The sequence below is a fragment of the Macrosteles quadrilineatus genome, unplaced genomic scaffold (genome assembly GCF_028750875.1).
Source record: "Macrosteles quadrilineatus isolate MER2022 unplaced genomic scaffold, UCM_ALF_1.0 Scaffold_8__2_contigs__length_117827958, whole genome shotgun sequence".
Classification (NCBI taxonomy): Eukaryota; Metazoa; Arthropoda; class Insecta; order Hemiptera; family Cicadellidae; genus Macrosteles; species Macrosteles quadrilineatus.
In genome coordinates this window covers 66,369,046-66,389,274 of record NW_026542601.1, presented here as the reverse complement: position 1 = coordinate 66,389,274, position 20,229 = coordinate 66,369,046, and the positions used below count along the sequence as shown (strand labels likewise).

At 35.0% G+C, this 20,229-nt stretch overlaps 2 protein-coding genes across 2 annotated transcripts in view; one reads left to right on the top strand and one right to left on the bottom strand.

The window, feature by feature from the left end:
• The window catches only part of LOC129000081 (cardioacceleratory peptide receptor-like), a 131,022-nt gene that overhangs the window by 27,405 nt on the left and 83,388 nt on the right, over positions 1-20,229 (top strand). The gene's annotated exons all lie outside the window — the stretch shown is intronic.
• On the bottom strand, positions 13,679-18,599 carry LOC129000078 (phospholipid-transporting ATPase ABCA1-like). Its single transcript, XM_054426954.1, has one exon. It carries the CDS (start codon positions 18,511-18,513, stop codon positions 13,783-13,785), a length of 4,731 nt encoding a protein of 1,576 aa, XP_054282929.1. The 5' UTR covers positions 18,514-18,599; the 3' UTR covers positions 13,679-13,782.

Sequence of the window (20,229 nt, the reverse complement as noted above, 5' to 3'; positions counted from 1 at the left end):
TGTCATTTTTCTCTTAGAACTAAATAATGATTAAAGTTAAGATTTTTTGTTTTTCATATCATTAATTTATGATGTTTACTTTTAGGTGATGATCCCAGGCGATTCAACTCACCAACTTATAATGAAGTTGCTGCTGTAATTACATTAAATGCAGACCAAAGCATCCCGGAAAATGAGATGGTTATTAAGGAGCGAGGAAAACAGTTAATAACGCTCAAGAACATTGACAGCCGAGTAGAACCATTCACCTACCCTCTCCTCTACCCAAAAGGAACTTTTGGGTTTACTGTAGGGCTTCCTCTTAAAACGCCTTATGCAAGCCGTGCACACATGACGAGGATGGAGTTGGCTCAATACAGGTTAGCCTTTCGTCCAGAACAAGCCAAGGCTCTTCCTCCTGAACCATTGCTAGAGGGATTAGATCTAAGGTCGATTGGATTTAATGCTCTCCACTTTGGTGGTAGACTGTTTCAACAGTACGTCGTGGACACATACATCCGTGTTGAACGTGATCGTATTCAGTGGATCAAATATAACCAAAAGAAACTTCAAGCTGATCGGTATGCAGGAGTAACACATTTTCTAAATGAATTGGCTGAAAAGAAAAATGCTACAGTTGCTGAAAAACTGATTTTACCATCATCTTTTCCCGGATCAACGAGATATTTCACTGAACACTTTGAAGACGCTATGGCAATTGTCCGAAGGTTTGGCTCTCCAGACTTTTTTATCACAATAACGTGCAGTCCAACATGGCCAGAACTAAAAGAAGCTGCATGTATTGAGCTCTCTGATGGTTCTAAACTACAACAGTTCGCCCAAGAAAGACCTGACATTGTGGCTAGGGTAGCCAAATTGAAATTTGACAGCATAGTTGAAGATATCAGTAAGAAACAGATTTTTGGGAAGTCTTCTGCTTTTGTTTACACTATAGAATTTCAAAAACGAGGATTACCCCACCTACATCTTCTTGTCATCATGGCAAATGAAGACAAACTCCGGTCTCCAGAGGAAGTAGACACTTTCATTTCGGCAGAAATTCCTAATGATGACCCAGTTCTAAGGGAGTTGGTCCTCAAATGGATGATTCACAATCCATGTGGCGAACTTAATCAGTCTGCATCATGTATGGAGAATAAGGGTGGATCAGCTAAATGCCGCTTTGGATTCCCCAAAGCTCATCAAGAGTTTACGTCAATTGTTGACAACAAAAAACCGAATTATAAGAGACGGTGTGACCCACAACTGGATCCAAATAACCCAGAATTTTCTCACGTCCATGCGGTGTACCGCAAAAACAGTGATGGACAAAAAGTTACACGGGACAATAGACATGTTGCTCCATACAATGGCTATTTACTGAAGAAATACATGTGTCACATAAATATCGAGTATGTTGGTAGTGTTAGAGCCGTTAAGTACCTCTATAAATACATTTATAAAGGGCATGACTGCGCAAATGTAAAAATTGTTGAAAATGTGGCCCGAATAATGTATAATGAAGCAGAAACATTTGTTGAGGCACGTTATATTTCGCCCCCTGAAGCATGTTGGAGGCTGGCTGGAAATGAAATCCAAAGGAAAAGCCATTCGGTGCAACGTTTGGACATCCATCTAGAAGGTCAGTACCGTGTGGGAAACATGGAACAGACACAAGAAGATGTAGCGGACACTGGCCTGAAAGGGTCCACCTTAGAGGCGTACTTTAAACACAACTCTAAACTTCACATAGAAGAAGAGAATGGGAATGAAGTAACCTACTACTTCTACTGGCAGATGCCAGAAAAGTACAAATGGTTAGGCAAAACAAGTGAATGGGTGGTACGACAGCGAAGCTCAAAAACTATTGGAAGGATCCACACCGTGAACTTGGTGGCCCAACCTGAACTTTATCACTTGAGAATGCTCCTCTTTCATACCAAAGATGCCAAAAGTTTTGAAGACCTTAAATTTGTAAATGGGACTGCCTATTCTACTTATAAACAAGCATGCCTGGCAAAAGGCCTTACATATGATGACCAGCAATGGATTGATGGGCTGCGGGAATCCGCTTTGTCAAAGATGCCGAGTGTCATGAGGACACTCTTTTGTCAAATCTTGATTCTCGGATCACCAGAAAACCCTAAACGTCTCTGGGATATGTTTAAGGACGAGTTGGCAGAAGATTTTCTTAGAGAAGCAGAGATTTCTGGAACCCCTCTAGAAGATGCTTACAACAGAGCATATAGAATCATAGCTTACAAGCTAAATACTGAAGCTACAGAAGGTAATAATCAACTTATAAATATTACTTATTACAAAACTTAAATTAAGTTTATTTTGGGTGTATACCCCTTCAAAATTTGTAATATATTTATTTATATTTTATTTTAAATGATAATATCTTTCTCTTAAACTGACAGCGAGTAGGTTAGCCATGCCAATGGTCGATGAATGTTGTCTATTGGTCTACCAAAGTTAAATATCAATCTTTAGTGAATTCCTTCAACATATCATACATAATACCATATCAATATTCAATTATTTTAATGTCTTTAAAAGTCATTTCAAAATAATTAACAAAGATGGTCTAATACAGTCCTTACTATTATTTATTAATCACAAATTTATAAAAAACAGATGATTTCAGAATCAAACCTTTGCAGATATTTTTATAACAGTCTTTAAAAACTAACCTAAAATATGTTAATTTAATATAAAAAAAAGGGTTGGAAATTAGTGTGTGTTTTAAATAAGAGAGCACAAACCCCATTTAATCATATTATTCACTCATGAATAATACATTCATGACACACATTATTCTAACCATTGTTGTAAACAGTACTTTAATTTGGGAGATATCGACCTTGAAACATACATAATTGCGGATCTTCCAGCAAAATAAATCGTCTTAATAACAAACATTTTGAGCCTTTGGGTGGTGATTGATCACCTATAATTACTCCCAATTATTTACCCAAATTCTTTCAGCTTTATTAACTTATCGTTATTTGTGATGTGTTCCAAAAACTTTAATGACACTTTTTAGAAATTTTTAACACTTAAACGTGCTTATTTTAGGACGCAACTTCCGTTTTTGGGTAGAGAACTATGGAATGGATGATATTAACGACTTCGAGATGAATGAGGAGGTTTTTAACGTAGGGCAATCTCATGAAATTGGCCATCGCCTCTACAACAACCTCAATGATAAACAGAAGGAATTTGTTGATGCTGTCATCCAAACACTTGATGATGAGAGTTCAGGTACAGTACACTGTTTATAAACTGAGAAATTCAGGTGCGAGAATACCTAGGATACCACTAATAGCATTGAACATATGTTTTAGCAATTCCATTTAACCAATGTTAAATAATGTTTATTTTCGGGCCAAAAACGTCATTTGTTGATGTTTATGATCCATACCGGGTATTTTTCTAGTAATCGTGTAGGATACCAATAACCTTGAATAATAGGGAGGTTACTTCAATATTTAGAACAGTATGTTTTGAAACTATTTAAATAATGGTCAAGCCTTTTTTTATTTACAAGTAAATGACATAGTTAGTTATCAAAATACAGTTTCAGTTTTGAAATAAAACATATGGTTTACACATATTATTTGTTGCAAAAAAAAGAACAAAAAAAAACAGAATCCTACTGCATCAGCTATTAGAAACCCGCAGACTTGGATAATATAAGCTAGGATAATAATGAAGTTAACTGTAAATTGTACATTTTTGTTTTTAATCAATGTCATCTGATTTAATTCATTTTTTAGCTTCAATTTTGTATACTATCTTTCTTTATACTATTCAAACAATGTCACCAGTTTTAAAATCCTGACTGTAACAAAACATAATGTTGTGATAGTACACATGAATTGATTTGTTTTCAGGACCAAAATGTTTCTTCCTTGATGGACCTGGAGGTACAGGGAAAACATTTGTCTACAATACCTTGTACCACCTCTGCCGAAGTCGAAACATCATTGTTAAATGCATGGCATTTACAGGCATTGCATCCATACTTCTGCCAGAAGGACGCACAACCCACAAGACATTTGGTCTTAAAGTTCCTTTGACTAATGATTCAAAATCATCAATCAAACGTGGATCTTCAAAATTCAAGGAATTGGAAGCAGTCAACATGTTCATGATGGATGAAGCACCAATGCTTCCTAAATACGGTCTTGACTGCATGGACGAGCTCCTTCGTGATCTAGGTGACAGGAACTCCCCATTTGGCGGGAAAATAATGATTTTAGGAGGAGATTTTCGACAGTGTCTACCGGTCCAGCCAAGGGCAAATCGTACCGAACTTCTAGACCTTTCCATCAAGAAAAGTGTTCTCTGGAGGTACTTCAGGGTTTTCTCTCTGGAACAAAATATGAGAGTTGATGCGGAAGAGGAGTGCTTTGCTAGGTACCTACTGAAACTTGGAAATGGAGAGCTTGATACCAACGCTGATAGTGAAATTGAACTCCCTAATGACATCATCACTAATACTAATGACATTGTTAACGAGATCTATGGAGAATGTCTCTCCGACGGAAACTTTGAGGACATGAAGGATCGAGCAATTCTTGCACCCCTAAACAAGGACGTCGACACAATTAACAACACCGTTATCAATTTAATTCCTGGAACCGAGACCATTTATAAAAGTTACGATTCAATTAAAGATGAACCAGAAGGTGCCTTAAAGTTCCCCCCAGAATTCCTAAACTCTATCGAGATTTCAGACCTACCACCACACCAGCTCAGACTAAAAAGTAATACCATTATCATGCTCCTTCGTAACCTTGACGTCTCAGAGGGTCTGTGCAATGGCACTAGACTGATAGTTACAGCACTCTGTCCTAACATAATAAAAGCCAAGATCATCACTGGTGAACACTCTGGCCGAGACGTGCACATACCGAGAATCACCCTTGATTCATGCAAGTCTCAGCTAGGGTGTTCACTACAAAGACACCAATTCCCTATTCGGCCAGCCTTTGCGATGACAATACATAAATCGCAAGGGCAAACATTTAAATATGTCGGCGTCGTGCTACAAACGCCTGTATTCATGCATGGCATGCTATACGTTGCATTTTCAAGGGTAAAGCGTAGAAGTGCATTGAAAGTGGTGGTACCGCCAGAAACAGGTGGTCGCACACGCAACGTAGTGTAAACCGAAGTTTTTAATTGATGTGGTTCGTGCATTTGAGAAAAGACTTTTGTTATATTATGAAATTCTATTTTTCTTGAACTATTTTTTATTTGTTTTGTTGTAAACATTTTCTTTGATAGTTAGTTTTATTGAAGGTATGCATTGTACTGTATCAGATGCAGGCAAGTTCTTTACTTGCTCTGCTCTTTAGGGATACTTTAAATGTATTGAAATATTTTGGAATATTTCATTTTTATATAATAATCTTATATTCTTATGTGAGCAATGTTTGCTTGCAGATCAAAAACAGCAAGGTCAAAGGTCGGGGTACCGCAGGGTTCGGTTATGGGCCACATTTGTTTTTAATTTTAATTAATGACATTAGTTTCAATTTAAATTGTAAGTCAACAATTTATGCTGATGACACCTCTTTACTTGTTAGCCATAGAGATTTAGATTGTATGGAAAATGTTGCCAATTCTGTTTTTAAATATGCTGAAGAATGGTTTACAGTAAATGGATTGTTTTTAAATTCTAAAAAACACAGAGAATATTGGTGACCTTGAAAAAGAATCATGAATACCATCAATTTGTTCACTATAATGAAAATTTTGTAACATTACTTGGTATAAAAGTAGACTGTAAGCGGTCATAGTCTGACCATATTAATTTTGTAAATAATAAATTGCCCAGAGTTGTACATTTGTTAATAAATCTAAAAAGACATGTTTCCAGTAAATACTTGAAAATGGCATATTTTGCTTTTTATGAAAGTGTTATCTGGTGGATAATCTGGAGTAACGGAGTTGGAATTAAAAAAAATTTAATCAAACAAAAAAAAGCTGTTAGAGTTTTGCCGGACTCAGAAAGGTTAGCCCGCTCCAGGCCACTTTTTGTCTCATCGGGGACCCTGACTATTGTACACTAACTTGTATATTTTAGAGGTATTGATGTTTGTCAAAATTAATTTAAATATGTTTTCTGTCAGAGAAAAAATACATGATCATGTAATCAGATTTAGGAATAAATTAGATCAACAAAGGTTTAGGTTAAGTAAATCAATGAATTATCATGTTAATTTAGGTGTAACATTTTTCAACAAGTTACCATTGACTTTTCAGAGTTTGCTTAAAAAAGCACTAAATAGATTGTATAATTGGTTACAATTGAACCCATTTTATACATTGGATGAATTTTTAAATATTAAAATAAGAGTCTTCAAGCCTAGCCCAATTTTAGATTTTAAACATTACATGGTTTTTTGTGATGTTAGCTCAATTTAATGTTGCTTGTTTATCAATGTGAATCATATACAACTGTTTATTGAAAAATTTTGTAATTTTGTTGAATGTCTAATAAATGTCTTATTATTTGTCTTATTTGCTTGTATGTATAATTTCACAAAGTACTTGAAAACGGCTTTGACAACAGCCTTTAAATGTTGGAAATAATTTATTTCTAGCCTAAAAACGTAATTGACGACCACCAACATCTAAGGCAAATTCGCATTTCACTATACAACTCAATATAACAATATACAAATTTAACATTTGCCACATGGGCTGCTAAGTAGTTATGTTGGTTGAACAAAATAATAAGTAAAAAGAAAAACAAAAGACTTGTAACATATTGTGTTTATAATAAGCCAACCACAATATACTACAATTTACAGTACAAAGGGGGAAACATCATGTCACTATTGAGCAAAGATTACACTAATTTATCTATATAGGGGATATTTTCCCTTATATATTGATTAATTTTCAGTATAATCTTTGCTCAATAGTAATAATTGAAGTTCCTCTATATAAAGGTTTTTTCCATTGACTGTAAAATAAAATAATTTGTTGTGGATTGTCAGGTTAAATTTTCCATCATAATAAATGGAAATTCCACTTGAAGTTAAATAATTAAGTCCGAAATTAGTTGTAAATAAGACTTGATATTGTGAAATCCGTGGATAAGTTAAAGTCATATTGTGGTTAACCTGATAATAATAAAACACAGCTGGCCTAAAGATATTGCTTTAGCAACACTTAAGTTGCCTTTATATTGCTTTTACAATCGAAATCAACTATACCGAGCCATGGCTCGGTCCCCCGGTACTACTTAATTAAGTATGAAAGATTAATCTAAATTTCGTTAAAAATTTATCGTTGGCAAAACTGTTTTGGAAAATCATATAATTGGGCAAGTTCAAGATAAAATTGAATTAATAATGAATAACTAAAACAAAAATCTAAAAAAAAAAAACTGATCCACTTAAAATTCTCAAATACCGAAACAATCTGATTCCACCTACTAATGCAGTCATGTGTACAAATTTTTAAGTACTAAACACAATGAATGACTTCCCACAACTATTTAAATACTAACAATACCGTATTGTCCTTTCTTTTAACCAACAGCTGTCAATATTGATCCTAATTCACACGTATGTAGTCTTCCCCAACTCACTTCTCAAATGCCAAGGCGGCAATGGTGAGATACTCCAGTCTTGGCCAAGTTATTTATCTTGTTGTTCTCGGTTTTGTATTTTACTGCATCAATAAAATGAGTCGATGTCGGCGTTAGAGACGGCGCTGCAGTAACAATTACTGACTTACTTTATACGCACTTCTATTGAATTCACTTCATATTTCAGTGTCGTCTGAAACGTGGTTTATGAGTGATTCTCTTTGTATTTTGTGATGAGCTTTTGTTGAGATTGGAAACAGTTTGAATGTAAAATTTATTATTTCTTTCTCTACAGCTTGAACTGTTAATTTTTGAAAATAGAAGGTGTGAAATAAAGGTAAAACTCAATTACTTCTCACTAAGGTTTCACAATAAAATCGCTTGTCTAGAAACACCAGTCTAGGAAGAATAACCAAGAAATTAGCAAATGTAGCAACATTGATGTCATCGATGTTGTTGGTTCATATTCAACTAAATGTTTCATAAACATATCTTATTTGATAAATAGATAACTAACTAATAGACGTTTGACAAAACTAATAAACTAAGATGAAACAACATACGAAACTAACATAGTAGTTAGTTTGTAGTTAACTTATTACTTTATTAGGTCCACTTAGTTTGGATGTAACATCAATTTGGTAGCTAGTTCGATTCTTAAAACGTGCATTAATATACAGAAACTATGGAAAAAGATGGCTATCTTAACATATTTTCTTAATTGGCGAATTGTTGAAAAAAGTGTCTCACTTCAACGAATTGAAGAATAAATATTTTTTTCTAGCAACAAAACTGTTCAACATTTCCTTGCAGACAGACTATCGACTAGAATGTGATTCAACTGTTTAATACCGAGATATAAATTGAACCCGGCAAAAGAATCCAATAATCCCTATGCTAATGTGGCTCAGCAATATCTGAGAGACTTTTGTTTCTATTCCTTGACTGTTAAATTGTAGCATTGTTGACTATAGTTGATGGTTGTAGATACTAGAAAATACTAGGAAAACAGCTATATCATATTTATATACATTTAAAAAATTGTGTAATTTTTTCATGATTTTGCGAATAGTTACAGTAGAAATGTAATTTCTTTTAGTATAAATCAATACATGTTTTATTCGTAGTACCTTTGTTGTATATTGCCATTATTACGTTGCCACAAAATTTGAAATAAATGAATTAACAACTTACAATCCAGAACAATTTCATTACTTGGTTCTTATGATTTTTTTTTTATCACAAACCCTATAAAGTATATAGAAAATAACAGGTATTCATATTCATTTGAGATGGGGACGCCACCTTGGTGCGTATTAGCCCAATATGAGTGAAGGATGAGTGTAGAATGGTGTGATGCTTTGTGTAGCTTTGTTAGCATATTGACTAAGATCAGCTGTTAGCCAGAACCATTTATTAAAAGCCCCAATGATCAAGTACAGCTGGGTCCAGTTTCAAACCATCAAAAAGCTATACACTTTTCTCAGGATTGAACCGATGAAATTTATTACCAAATTTAAAAGGTTCTGAAATCATCAAATAAAAACGATAAGCATTAAACTCATAAAAAAATGGAAATTGAAAAAAAAAATATTTAAATAAAAAAAATAGCGATTTAGGTTACTGTGAAAAGGTGAAGCTAATTATTCCCGTTTGATCTTTGGTTTGTATTTTTCTTGCTAAAATAGCGCGAAAGTGAGCCTATTTACTTAGCAATTAACGTATAGTGCCATTGAAATAATCTTTTTAAGTTTATAGTTTAAATAAGTTTATATTTTACTTTAGATCACAATTAATAATCTACTAATTAACGTATTGATTGTAATCAGTTAACGTAAGATAGTAAATAGTAAGGTACAAGTGATGATTTAGTAACTAGCAGCATTGAACTAGGAACCAGGATAATATTTTGTGTTAACTCAATACTCAAGATAAGGTCATCTGAACCTCAGTCGCGTACCGATATTAAATGGATTGGAAAAGGCTCTCCTTTATTTTCCATTTGACGAATTTCCATTTAGGTGATGAACGTCAGCATTTCGATACTTTTTTACCTTTAAAAATTAATGAACACAATGCAATTGCATAGTATATAATCTTACTAATATTATAAATGTGAAAGTTTGTGTGTTTGTTTGTTTGTTTGTAGTAAAAATGCTACTCTAGACCCGCAACGCATCCATTAAAAGCAGATGTTTTTGCTGCAGTATGACGAAAAAAATATTATTGCAACAAAAATTAAATCATTAAACAAAACCCGAACTACAATCTTCTGAGGATACGTTATACCGATTGATATAATGACTTTCTAACAATTTCTAGTATTGGACTTTGCTGCAGTCAAGTGGGAGTTACTATTTACTTGCAAAACTCAATCAACGACCTCCTATGACTTACACAGGTCCGTTTATCAAAGGTTAAGCTGAGAAAATCCCAGTCGTCGGGTAGTCGTAAAAGCAATAAAGCGGTGTAACCCGAGCTCTAATTGGTCCGTTTACAAGATTCTTATCTGTGATCTCAGTTTCTCAAACGTCTAAAATATACTGGGTATAACCATGGATATTAGCCAATTGTATTTACATTGTTTTGAAACTGAATTAATTATTATTCAAATTTTAAGTTTGAAGATACGCAATTGTGTAAAAATGTTAACACTTTTCAACAAATTTAATAAATGGGGACGTGGATAAACAGGTAGCATTTATCAAGTTTATTTGTACTAGTCATGAATTGGTGAAGTTGGTGAGTCGATGGCTCAGTCGGTAGCGTCACGGACTCTCGGGTCCTAGACAGCGATATCGTAGGTTCGGATCCTGGTCACTGCCGATAACATTTGATCAGTATAGTTCACCTTTGTACTGTACCCAGGGCCCTGCTACTATCCCCGGCCCTGACTGTACCGGCTCACCCGTTGCTTTGCTATATACGATCCACTCACGGGCAGTTCGTCTATGTGGACGGACAAATTCAAAGTTAAAAGAGGTGGCCATAAAAAAAAAATAGTTTAAAATGTCAGTATTTTCAATCTAGAAATTTACGGATATATGACGGTTTAACTACCTGAGTCGATGACTTTAAACACTACTAAAATATTTAGGCTATATTTTAAATTTTACATCCCCAACGGTGTGATAACAGTTTGCATTCAATCACATTACAAGATCTTTTTCTACGAATTTTGATTGAAGTGGATGATCTGAAGAAAAATTTGAATTTTAAAAATGGCATAGCAGTTAATAAAGGTAATCCAGCCCCAACTAGATTCAAACTTGGACGTAAAAGAAGCCCGAAAAGTTCCAAACAAGAAAATACTGCGGCAGGTTGGTCCGTAAATTGTGTTGTTAAATAACTTCCTGAACAGAAACTACATCCCAACATGTGCTGCAAGAGCGGAAGTTGAGCAATTCTTTACTTTTAATTTTTTTCATCATTTTTATAAAGAGGACTATAATCTATTTTTTGCTTATATTAATTACTAAAATATGAACAAAATACTGTTCAAATGTATTTCAGTGTGTAAAAACTATAGAAAACAACATTTTAGTACTGTTTTGTGAGCTGAAAATATACTTATTAATAATTTTTTGCATTACCAAAATATAAACATAACACTGTTTAATAAACATATAAATCGAATAACATTTTGTTATAGGCACGTATATGTACGGTTGAAATTCCCAAAAATACCTAAATACATTGCATTCTTGTTGTGTTGATCTTCAACACATAAATTTAAATTTTAACTTGAAACTGGTAGGGAAAAACAAAAAAAAACTCCATACGTGATTAAATGTTTACTAGTGAGAGTATTTTTTCTTCATTTTCCTAAGAGTACAATACAAACTTGAACTGATTATAAACTGAATCATTGTCAATAAAATTGACATTTGAATACCATTTTATAAAATGATAGTGAACGAGTATTCAATAAGTCAAACTAATCTTCTTTTAATCCATCCGTATTTGATATCATACTTCATTTACCAACTTTGATGGGGACGCTGCATGGCATAAAACTCGAATATAAGCAAAGATTAAAAATTGTAGAATATCGATACTATGTGTAGTTTACTTACTAACGGCTGAATTTGCTTATATAAATAAATAAGCTATAAGGATATGATGATTTTAAAATCATGTTTAAAACTAAAATTTATGTTTATTTTCCAACCCCTACATAAAGCCTGGTAAAACATGTTAATGATGTTTGCAATCACCGCATGTGATGGCATGTCAGTTAAACAGATAACGACATTCACCACAACACGGAAAGGGAGGATGTCAACCCATCGATCCTAACTACTTCATTAAATGTTTGTTAACTTTAAGCTAACACAATTTAACTGTTTTTATTACATACTGGGGCTGTACCCGTGCTTCACAACGGAAAAATTCAGTTTAGAAGGATGGCTGTTCCCATTATCATAACATATCTTGATAGCCTAGTTAATACTATCTCTTGGTCGATACAGCAAGGGTTATAGAAACTGTTTTTACTTCCATAATCAACGATATAGTTTTAGAAAAGTAATCAATGACAAATTTATTAAATAGACCTACCACATATAGTTGTGTAAAATATTATATTTAATTTGTTTGGATCAGCTGTGAAATTGTGAAATAGGCTTTATTGACAGTTCTGATTGTTTACATTGAAATGTCAACGCAAAGGTAAACATTGTGAATTTCCTCATGCTTCCATGGAGATCAATTAATATTTTCTTTACCAACCTCACCTCAAAATTTTGGATATCCAAGGGCTCCTACACCGAGAGGAACCCAGAGAAGTGAATAGGCCTAAGACATTCATGAGATAATGTATGTTAAGACATATTTAAGATATGTGAACCATCTTCGTGCTTAATTTTGGCTGTATCGGTTTAGTATTTTAGTCGTGGTAGCTGCACAGACAGATAGACAGACAGACACCACCTCAATTGTATAATCGTATAGATATATTATGAAGCTTTTGTCAATTAACTTATATTTACAGCTATGTTGTGTTAAGACTACCTATGTTTTATTCCTTCTTTTATATTATTTAAAATTTTAGTTAATTACATATAGGTACGTAGCTATTACAATGGTACCATGGTCCGGGGTCGATTTACTTTTTATTTTGACGTCCCCAGAGGCCAAAAACACTAATCGTTCAAAATGTTAAGTGCCTGTGAAATCGATTTACTCGAGTCATTTTAGTCCGATTTTCATCAAATTTCGGTTTAAGGTATGTGCAGTGTGAATAAACTAGAATGAGTTCGCGAACCAGCATGATTGGACCATGAGAACTGGGATTAATGGGGTAAAAATTAATTTTCCCTTTTTAACACTCAAAAGTAAAAAAAAGTATTTCTTCCTCACATATTTTGAAGAGCTTAAAAACAAATAATTTAGTAAATTAGAGTGTTTTATACGGTTATTGGTCACGGAGAAAATTAAAAAGAAAAAGTTGTAAATTAAGATTTCCTTGTTATTATTATGGAGAATAGTAAGTAAACTGAAGTAATTTGCTTGTTTATGCAATTATTTGGTTGTTTATGTTTATAATGAGATCAAACTTGGAAAATTTATTTATTTAATACTGAGCTACTAATATTTTGCTAAAAAAAACAAATTTCATTACCCTCCGTAACAAAACCTAGGTTAAACGTAATATATTTAATACGCTAGGCATACTTTACTTTACTTTTTACTTTTCTTTGAAATGGTGACCAAACAAAGTAGGTATTTTGAGCCAAGTATGAATGGAGATGAGTATTTTTTTCATAATTGTTTTGGAGCGGTGGTGCTACCAATCACCATGTCCAAGGTGTCGTTAGAAAGGCCTAAGCATGTAGTTTTGCCATCAAACAAAAAAACTTTGGAATTCCATCAGGGCTCTGCCCCAGTGGCCATCAAGGTTCCTATGTTATTCTTAGGGAGAAAATGTTTGTTTACATTTGAACAGATGAATACTTGAAATTGACACTTATATTTGAAACAGCTGGTTATACTAAAAATGGAGACATGTGCTATAAGGATTTATTACTTGAACAGAGTGTATTTACACAAAATCAAAACATAACCTAAAAACGTTCTACATAATTGAGCTTTTATTGATTTTGTATATAAAGGCGTAGTGTTAATTATGCACATTATTTCTGGAAGTTATTTGAAACCTAAGATGTGTGTCTATTATTTTCAACCATCTACACTCTCTGCTGCGTATTAGATGCGAATGACAAAAACAACTCCTCCAGGGTAGTGTTTGATGCCGTAAAGTCTGCCACAATTTGGTGATCTTGTTTGAACTGTAACAAGCTAGAGAATAGTTGACTGAGCAAAATGTCCGGATTGAGAATGGTGTAGTGGATCAATGTGTCGTGCTCGTCTTTCACAACGTTGTCAGGGAACAAGAGATCAAAGTCCCGCTTGAGTAACTCAACGTCCTCTGGATTGTGTTCTCCAAGTTTTAGAAGTACGGAGAAACCATTGCCAAACCTGGTCTTGAGGTACTCCACGTTCCCGATGCACTTCATCCTCCCTGCTACCATTATTGTGAGCCTGGTACATAGAGCTTCACACTCGTCCATGCTGTGTGACGTCAGCACTATTGCTTGCCCTTGCTTCTGCAAGCTCTTTATGACGGTCCACAGCTTCCTCCTCGACGCCGGATCAACACCGGTGGTTGGTTCGTCCAGAAACACGACTTCTGGCGACCCTATCAGTGCCATCGCCGTGCCTAACTTGCGTTTTGTCCCTCCAGAGTATGAACCGCATCGCTTCTCTGCGTGTTCGAGGATTCCCATCATGCCTAGCCAGGTCTCCACAGCGTTCTTCGTTTCCGACGACGGAATACCTCGTATCTTCGCAATAATCTGCAGGATCTCCCGACCAGTAAGGGAAGGCAAAATGGCATCATGCTGGGGACAGTATCCGACTGACGTCATGTACTGCCTTCTGTCTGTCTTTATACTGAACGAATTAGCGAACGCGTCTCCTCTGTCTGGGATAACTTCTGCAGTCAGCATTTTGAACGTCGTAGATTTTCCCGCTCCGTTCACTCCTAATAGGCCAAAGCATTCCCCTTTTAAAACTAAGAAGCTTACTTTATCCACCGCTTTTGGACCTCGTGAATACTTCTTTTCCAAACCTTCAACTCGCAACGGCGTATCTTTGTTCTCGTACTTGTGAGCTTCTACTCTTAGAGTTTCCCGCTTAACGTCTTCATCTGCATCGGTTGGTGGAGAAAGGTCAGCCTCCCCACATGTAAGTATCATTCTGATATTACTTATCAGTCCACAGTCCACCAACAAAACAATTAAAGGATAAATTAGAGATGCACATAAAAGGAAAATAAGGTATAAAAGGATTCCAGATTGATCATCCTTATTTGGCATTCTTAACACATCAGATACGTCTTTAGGACACAGTTCGTCTTTGCACACTCTGCAAAATTCTTCAAGTACAATTGCCTTCAATATGAATCTTAGACACAATAGTGTAGCCGAAACTGGATTTAAGCAAAGAACGCTCACAACCAGAATAAAAATGGGGAGGCCAAACAGCATTAATATCCCAGTACTCACTAGTAACGCTGGAAACACCCCCAAGCAAATCATTAGAACGTTGTATATGGCGAGACTTGACCCTTGGCTGTCAAAAACGAAAGAATATAAATACATCAGAGGGATCGCAGCTAATCCTTGAAGGAGGAACACTAAGAAAAGTAAACAAAACCATGTGAAACGCATTAATGTAATCCTCGGCCCGAATATTGAAAATATTATCAAAATCAAAATTGCCGAGGTAAAATACACACAAAAATCAAATGTCCAGTTTACAAACCAATAGACTGTTGGAGAGAGACCCGCTAGAAACTGTTGATGTTTAAACCCTGTTGTTCTGTCTTCGATGATAAAACTTAACAGCTCACTCAGTAAAATAGTAAATCCTATTGATAAAAGTATTAGGTAAGGGTATATTATCAGGATCTCCAAGGCAACCTCATTAGTCTTTTCCCTATTGCAAATTTTTGTCTCCGTATTGACGTAAGGATAATTGACAGCTTGAATTAGTCCACTTCTGTTTGTTTTGTTCTGCAATAAAATGTTGGAGAGAAAGTTGATAGCGATTGCAGGAGCGTGTTGTTTCCTTCCAGCGTGATGTCTTATGACAACAAATCCGTCTGTAAATGTTAATGCAAATAAAACTTTCCGAACGTATTCATAATTGTTCTCGGTAGTTTCTTTGGACAAATAATCGTCAAGTGCAGATGTGTCTGAGAAGACCATAACTTTTCCAGACAAAGATTGGGCTATTTTTACACCAATATCAACCATGCCTTTGAAACGTTGATTATCGTACGCCAACAGAACTAAGGAGTTTGGGTATAACCTCAGATTAATTAGTAGTTCTTTTTGTTTTTCATATGTGTATCGTTCTATCTGAGTAAATACTGCAAAGGATATTAGAACGAACAAAATAAAACACAGTTTAAAAAGAAAAGAAAATATGTGTCGTTTAACATAGATAATTCTTTTTTCGTATAGAGCACTGATCTGTTGACGAATAAGGTCGATCCCCTGCAGTCTCTCATGTTCGTCCATTTTAAATGTTTTGGACACGGACTGTTCGGATTTTTCCGTGTTCAAAACGTCTCCCATTGGCAAGGAAGCTACCTTTAGAAACACATCCTCCAAAGAAGCGCACGTTACTGTTATAGCTGTAATATGTAAACTACTTTTTTGTTTCTCCAATGCGGTGAACAAGGCTGGAAATTTATCGACATTTTCCTCTTTGGTGATATAATTCACTTGAATTTTTGACACGACCTTAACATGGGTATTCGGGATGTTTTGTTTAACCACATTAGATATGTTATGGACATGTGCTTTGTGTGATTTTAATACGTGGATTTGATAGCCTGTGCCGAAGAGTTTCTTTAGGAATAACGAGGTTCCACAGCAAACAACTCTGCCACGGTCCATGATCGCTATCCGGTCTCCCAACACATCAGCCTCCTCCATGAAATGAGTAGTGATCAACACAGTTCTCTCCCCTCTCATCCTTAGAATGACGTCCCAGAGCGACCGCCTGGTCTGTGGGTCGAGTCCGGAAGTAGGTTCGTCTAAGATTACCACCTTCGGATTTCCTGCGAGAGCTATTGCAAGGCACAATCTTCGCTGCATGCCTCCTGAAAGTTTGGAACCCCAAGTTTCAGCTTTATCTAACATACTCAGACTGTATAACAGACTCTTGCCACTTTTTTTAGATCCCGAGTATGACATACCCTTTAGCATTCCAAAAAACATTAAATGTTCTAAGATAGTTAGTTTTGAAAAGTATAAGTTTTTTTGAGGACACAGACCGAGGTTTTCTCTGAATTTACTTTTGTTTACTGTTATGTTTTCACCCTCAAACATGATCACCCCTTTGGAAGCAGCTGTCATTCCTGTGATCATAGACATTGTGGTTGTTTTCCCTGCTCCATTGTGTCCTAGAAGGACCATTATTTCCCCATGGTAAATGTCCAAATCCACTTTGTCCACAGCGACAGTTTTGTTATAAATCCCAAATATTTTGCGCAATCCACGAAGCGCAATACCAGTCTTAACGTTTTCCCCAACAGGTTCGAAGTTTTCCGGGGATTCGTGTACTATTTCACTATAATCTAAGACATCTTTCTCCGATAAACGTTCTCTTATCCATTTGTACACAAAGTTATACGACTTTGGTACACCGTAAGGCCCTGGGTATATAGCGTCTAAATATATGAGTAACATTGTGTGCAACATTGTACTTACAATAAACGAAACCATCGAACCTCCCACTGATGTCTTGAACTTTGTATATCCTTGAGTAAATACACAACTCCACGTCCATTTTTCACCGTACATTTGGAATGACACCAGCGAACTCAGTGCCCAGCAAAGATTCGGTATGGGAAATAAACTCAAGATTAGCTCCATGAACGAAGTAATGTTCTCTGGTTTATTAATGACCATGATAAATAACAGTAGGTGCAACACAAACCATCCTACTAAGCTAGCGGTTAGAGCCACATTAGTTCTGTAGAACAGACAACTCACAGCAAAAAGCACCACGATGAGGTTAATAGTGAACAGCAAAAACAAAATAAACACAACCAACCCACCAGCACTAATGAAAATTGGTTTCCAAGCCGTCATAATGAGGGTAACTACTAGAATTACCGGCAGTTGAACCATCATACCGTAGATAAACCAATGAAACCAGATCATCCAAGAATCTACTCCCATTATCTTAGTCAGCTCTTTGGTACCACATTCCTTCTCTTCGACCACATCTTTGATCACTGACACCAAAAGGAACAAATAAGCAAACACTAAGAACACAAATAAAACGTTTGTCACGATGAAAAGATCTTGTTCCTTTGATGGAAGGTGGCTAAAGAACAACTCTAACCGGTTTGAAATTTTTGCGTTTTGGAGTATTGCTTGATCCAAGACCATTTGAGTACCTAAGAAGACTGGTGCGTAAGGATAATTCCTTGTGGAAATATCATTATCTATTGTATTTGTCACCATTGTTGGATCAGTTGTTCTTATTTTGTATCTGTAAATGTCTCTTGGAGGATCTATTGAAGAAAATACAATGCCTATATCTCTTTCAAATAAATCAGATGAATAATTTACAGATCTACTCCTCAGCCACTGGTCGAGTTCACTTTCAGTGGTCTTGGACTCTTTTCTGATTGATATTGGACTAAGGTTCTTGATTTGCTGGACCACGTTTTCAATGATCCCACGCGAGATATTGTTCTGTGGAGCGTAGGCGACTTCAAGATGTGTGAGACGGGCAAAGAAGAAAGAATAATGTGATTTTAAGGAGATCTCATTACTTTTAACCTGGTTTCCGGATGACACCATATCCTCAATGTAAATTAAAATGATCATCATTAATATAGGGATGGCTAGTTCTAACAAAGACACGATCCAACCTCGTCTTCGTAGTATTTGACACTTCCAGCAAAGAACTACTAACCTTTTACAAAATGTTGTCATTTTAAAAATGTATTTTTGATTTTGAAATTGACAATCTCATACTAGTTTTATAAATACAAACAACAAAAACAAAATAAAGCTTAACCACAGTCATCTGTTAATAGTTTCAAGCTATGGAAAACGTATGATGACTTTTTGGTTTCGGTACTTTGGTTTAAGCATAGATTAAATAGTAAGGAGTCTCTCAGCTTTACAATTCTTGTGGATCATTCATAAATTGAATTACGTTTCTGTCACGTTTATTCAGCTTTCTTGTCATTTGACTAATTAGAAAGTGTTATTTCTGAGCCATATAGCATAGTAAATACTGAACGACCTATGCTAAAATAACATAAAGCACAAAACGAAACGGGCTTCCGATTGTACAATAGGAAGAGAAGTTTATTTGCACTGCGTGTCAATGGATTTAACTAATTACAATTTATAATTCGAGTTGTCTCTCAAGTTAAATGGAAATGAAGTTAAATTCTTATACAAATTATGAATTTCTTTATGAAATTATGGAATTATGAAATTCTTTATCTAGGCCTAGATTTGGAAAAAAATACTTGATTTATTCAAACCCTAAGACTATATCGTGACTAATGTGTAAAACTATTATGCACTACATGCATCCTTCATATAGTGTGACACAAGAAATTCTGTTGCAGAAAACGTGTATTTGTTTTTTTAAAAGGTGGTACACGTATAGTAGATAAATAATTGTTGAAATCTGAAACATTTGATTGTTTTAAATATACTCGATGAGGATTGTGCTAATCTGTGCGGAATGATTCATAAATTATGCGATACAAACTGTGAAATGCTCATTCACTTGGCTGCCCACGCTTTTTAACTTTCAGATATTTGGTTCGTTTTCCTTTCTGTTCTGGAACCAGTAGGCTGAAGAAATATTAATGAGATGTTCCTCTCGCGCACCATTGTACACTCCACTGTAGAATTATCACTGAAAGAAAACTACTTCTGATTTCATAGAATATAACTATAATAACATTTTATAATTTCTTAAGATGAATATTGTGGTGAGTCTAAATTTCCAGTTTAATCATCTAACCGTTTAGGGTACATCACTGGACTGCTTACATTAAATTCTTTCTCAATCCAAAAAAATGAGTTAAATTATGTTTCTTATACCTTTAGCATTACACTATGATACATTGATACTCTTCTAAAACGCATAAAATATAATGTTTATCCCAAACCTTAGAATTTCGAGTCAAGTAATTACATCTTATATAATACCAAAAGTAGCTTACAATTAAACCTTCGTGCCAAATACTTAATGGAATGTTATTTAAGGCGGAGTTAAGCTGCTAAGAGTAATATTTTCTCTGTCATTAACAGAAAATGAGAAAGTGCAGCGATGCAAAATGATCGTAACGAAGTACCGAAATAACTCGCCCTCATTTATCAACCTTATCATAATTGTTCATCACCTAAAGTAGGAACTGTTGAAAACTTTCCACAGAGCAGAAAAGTCGCTCCATGTAGAATGTTTACTGAAATAAAAGATTAAAATAGTGACACCAGAATGTATTAACCGTACAACACGTCAATTGTATCGTGGAAGGTAACTGATAAATTATTAAGATTTCTTAAATTTTAAAAATT

Bases quoted from the DNA above. Each gene is read 5' to 3' on its own strand.
- LOC129000078 (XM_054426954.1), bottom strand. From the start codon at position 18,513: ATGATGATCATTTTAATTTACATTGAGGATATGGTGTCATCCGGAAAC.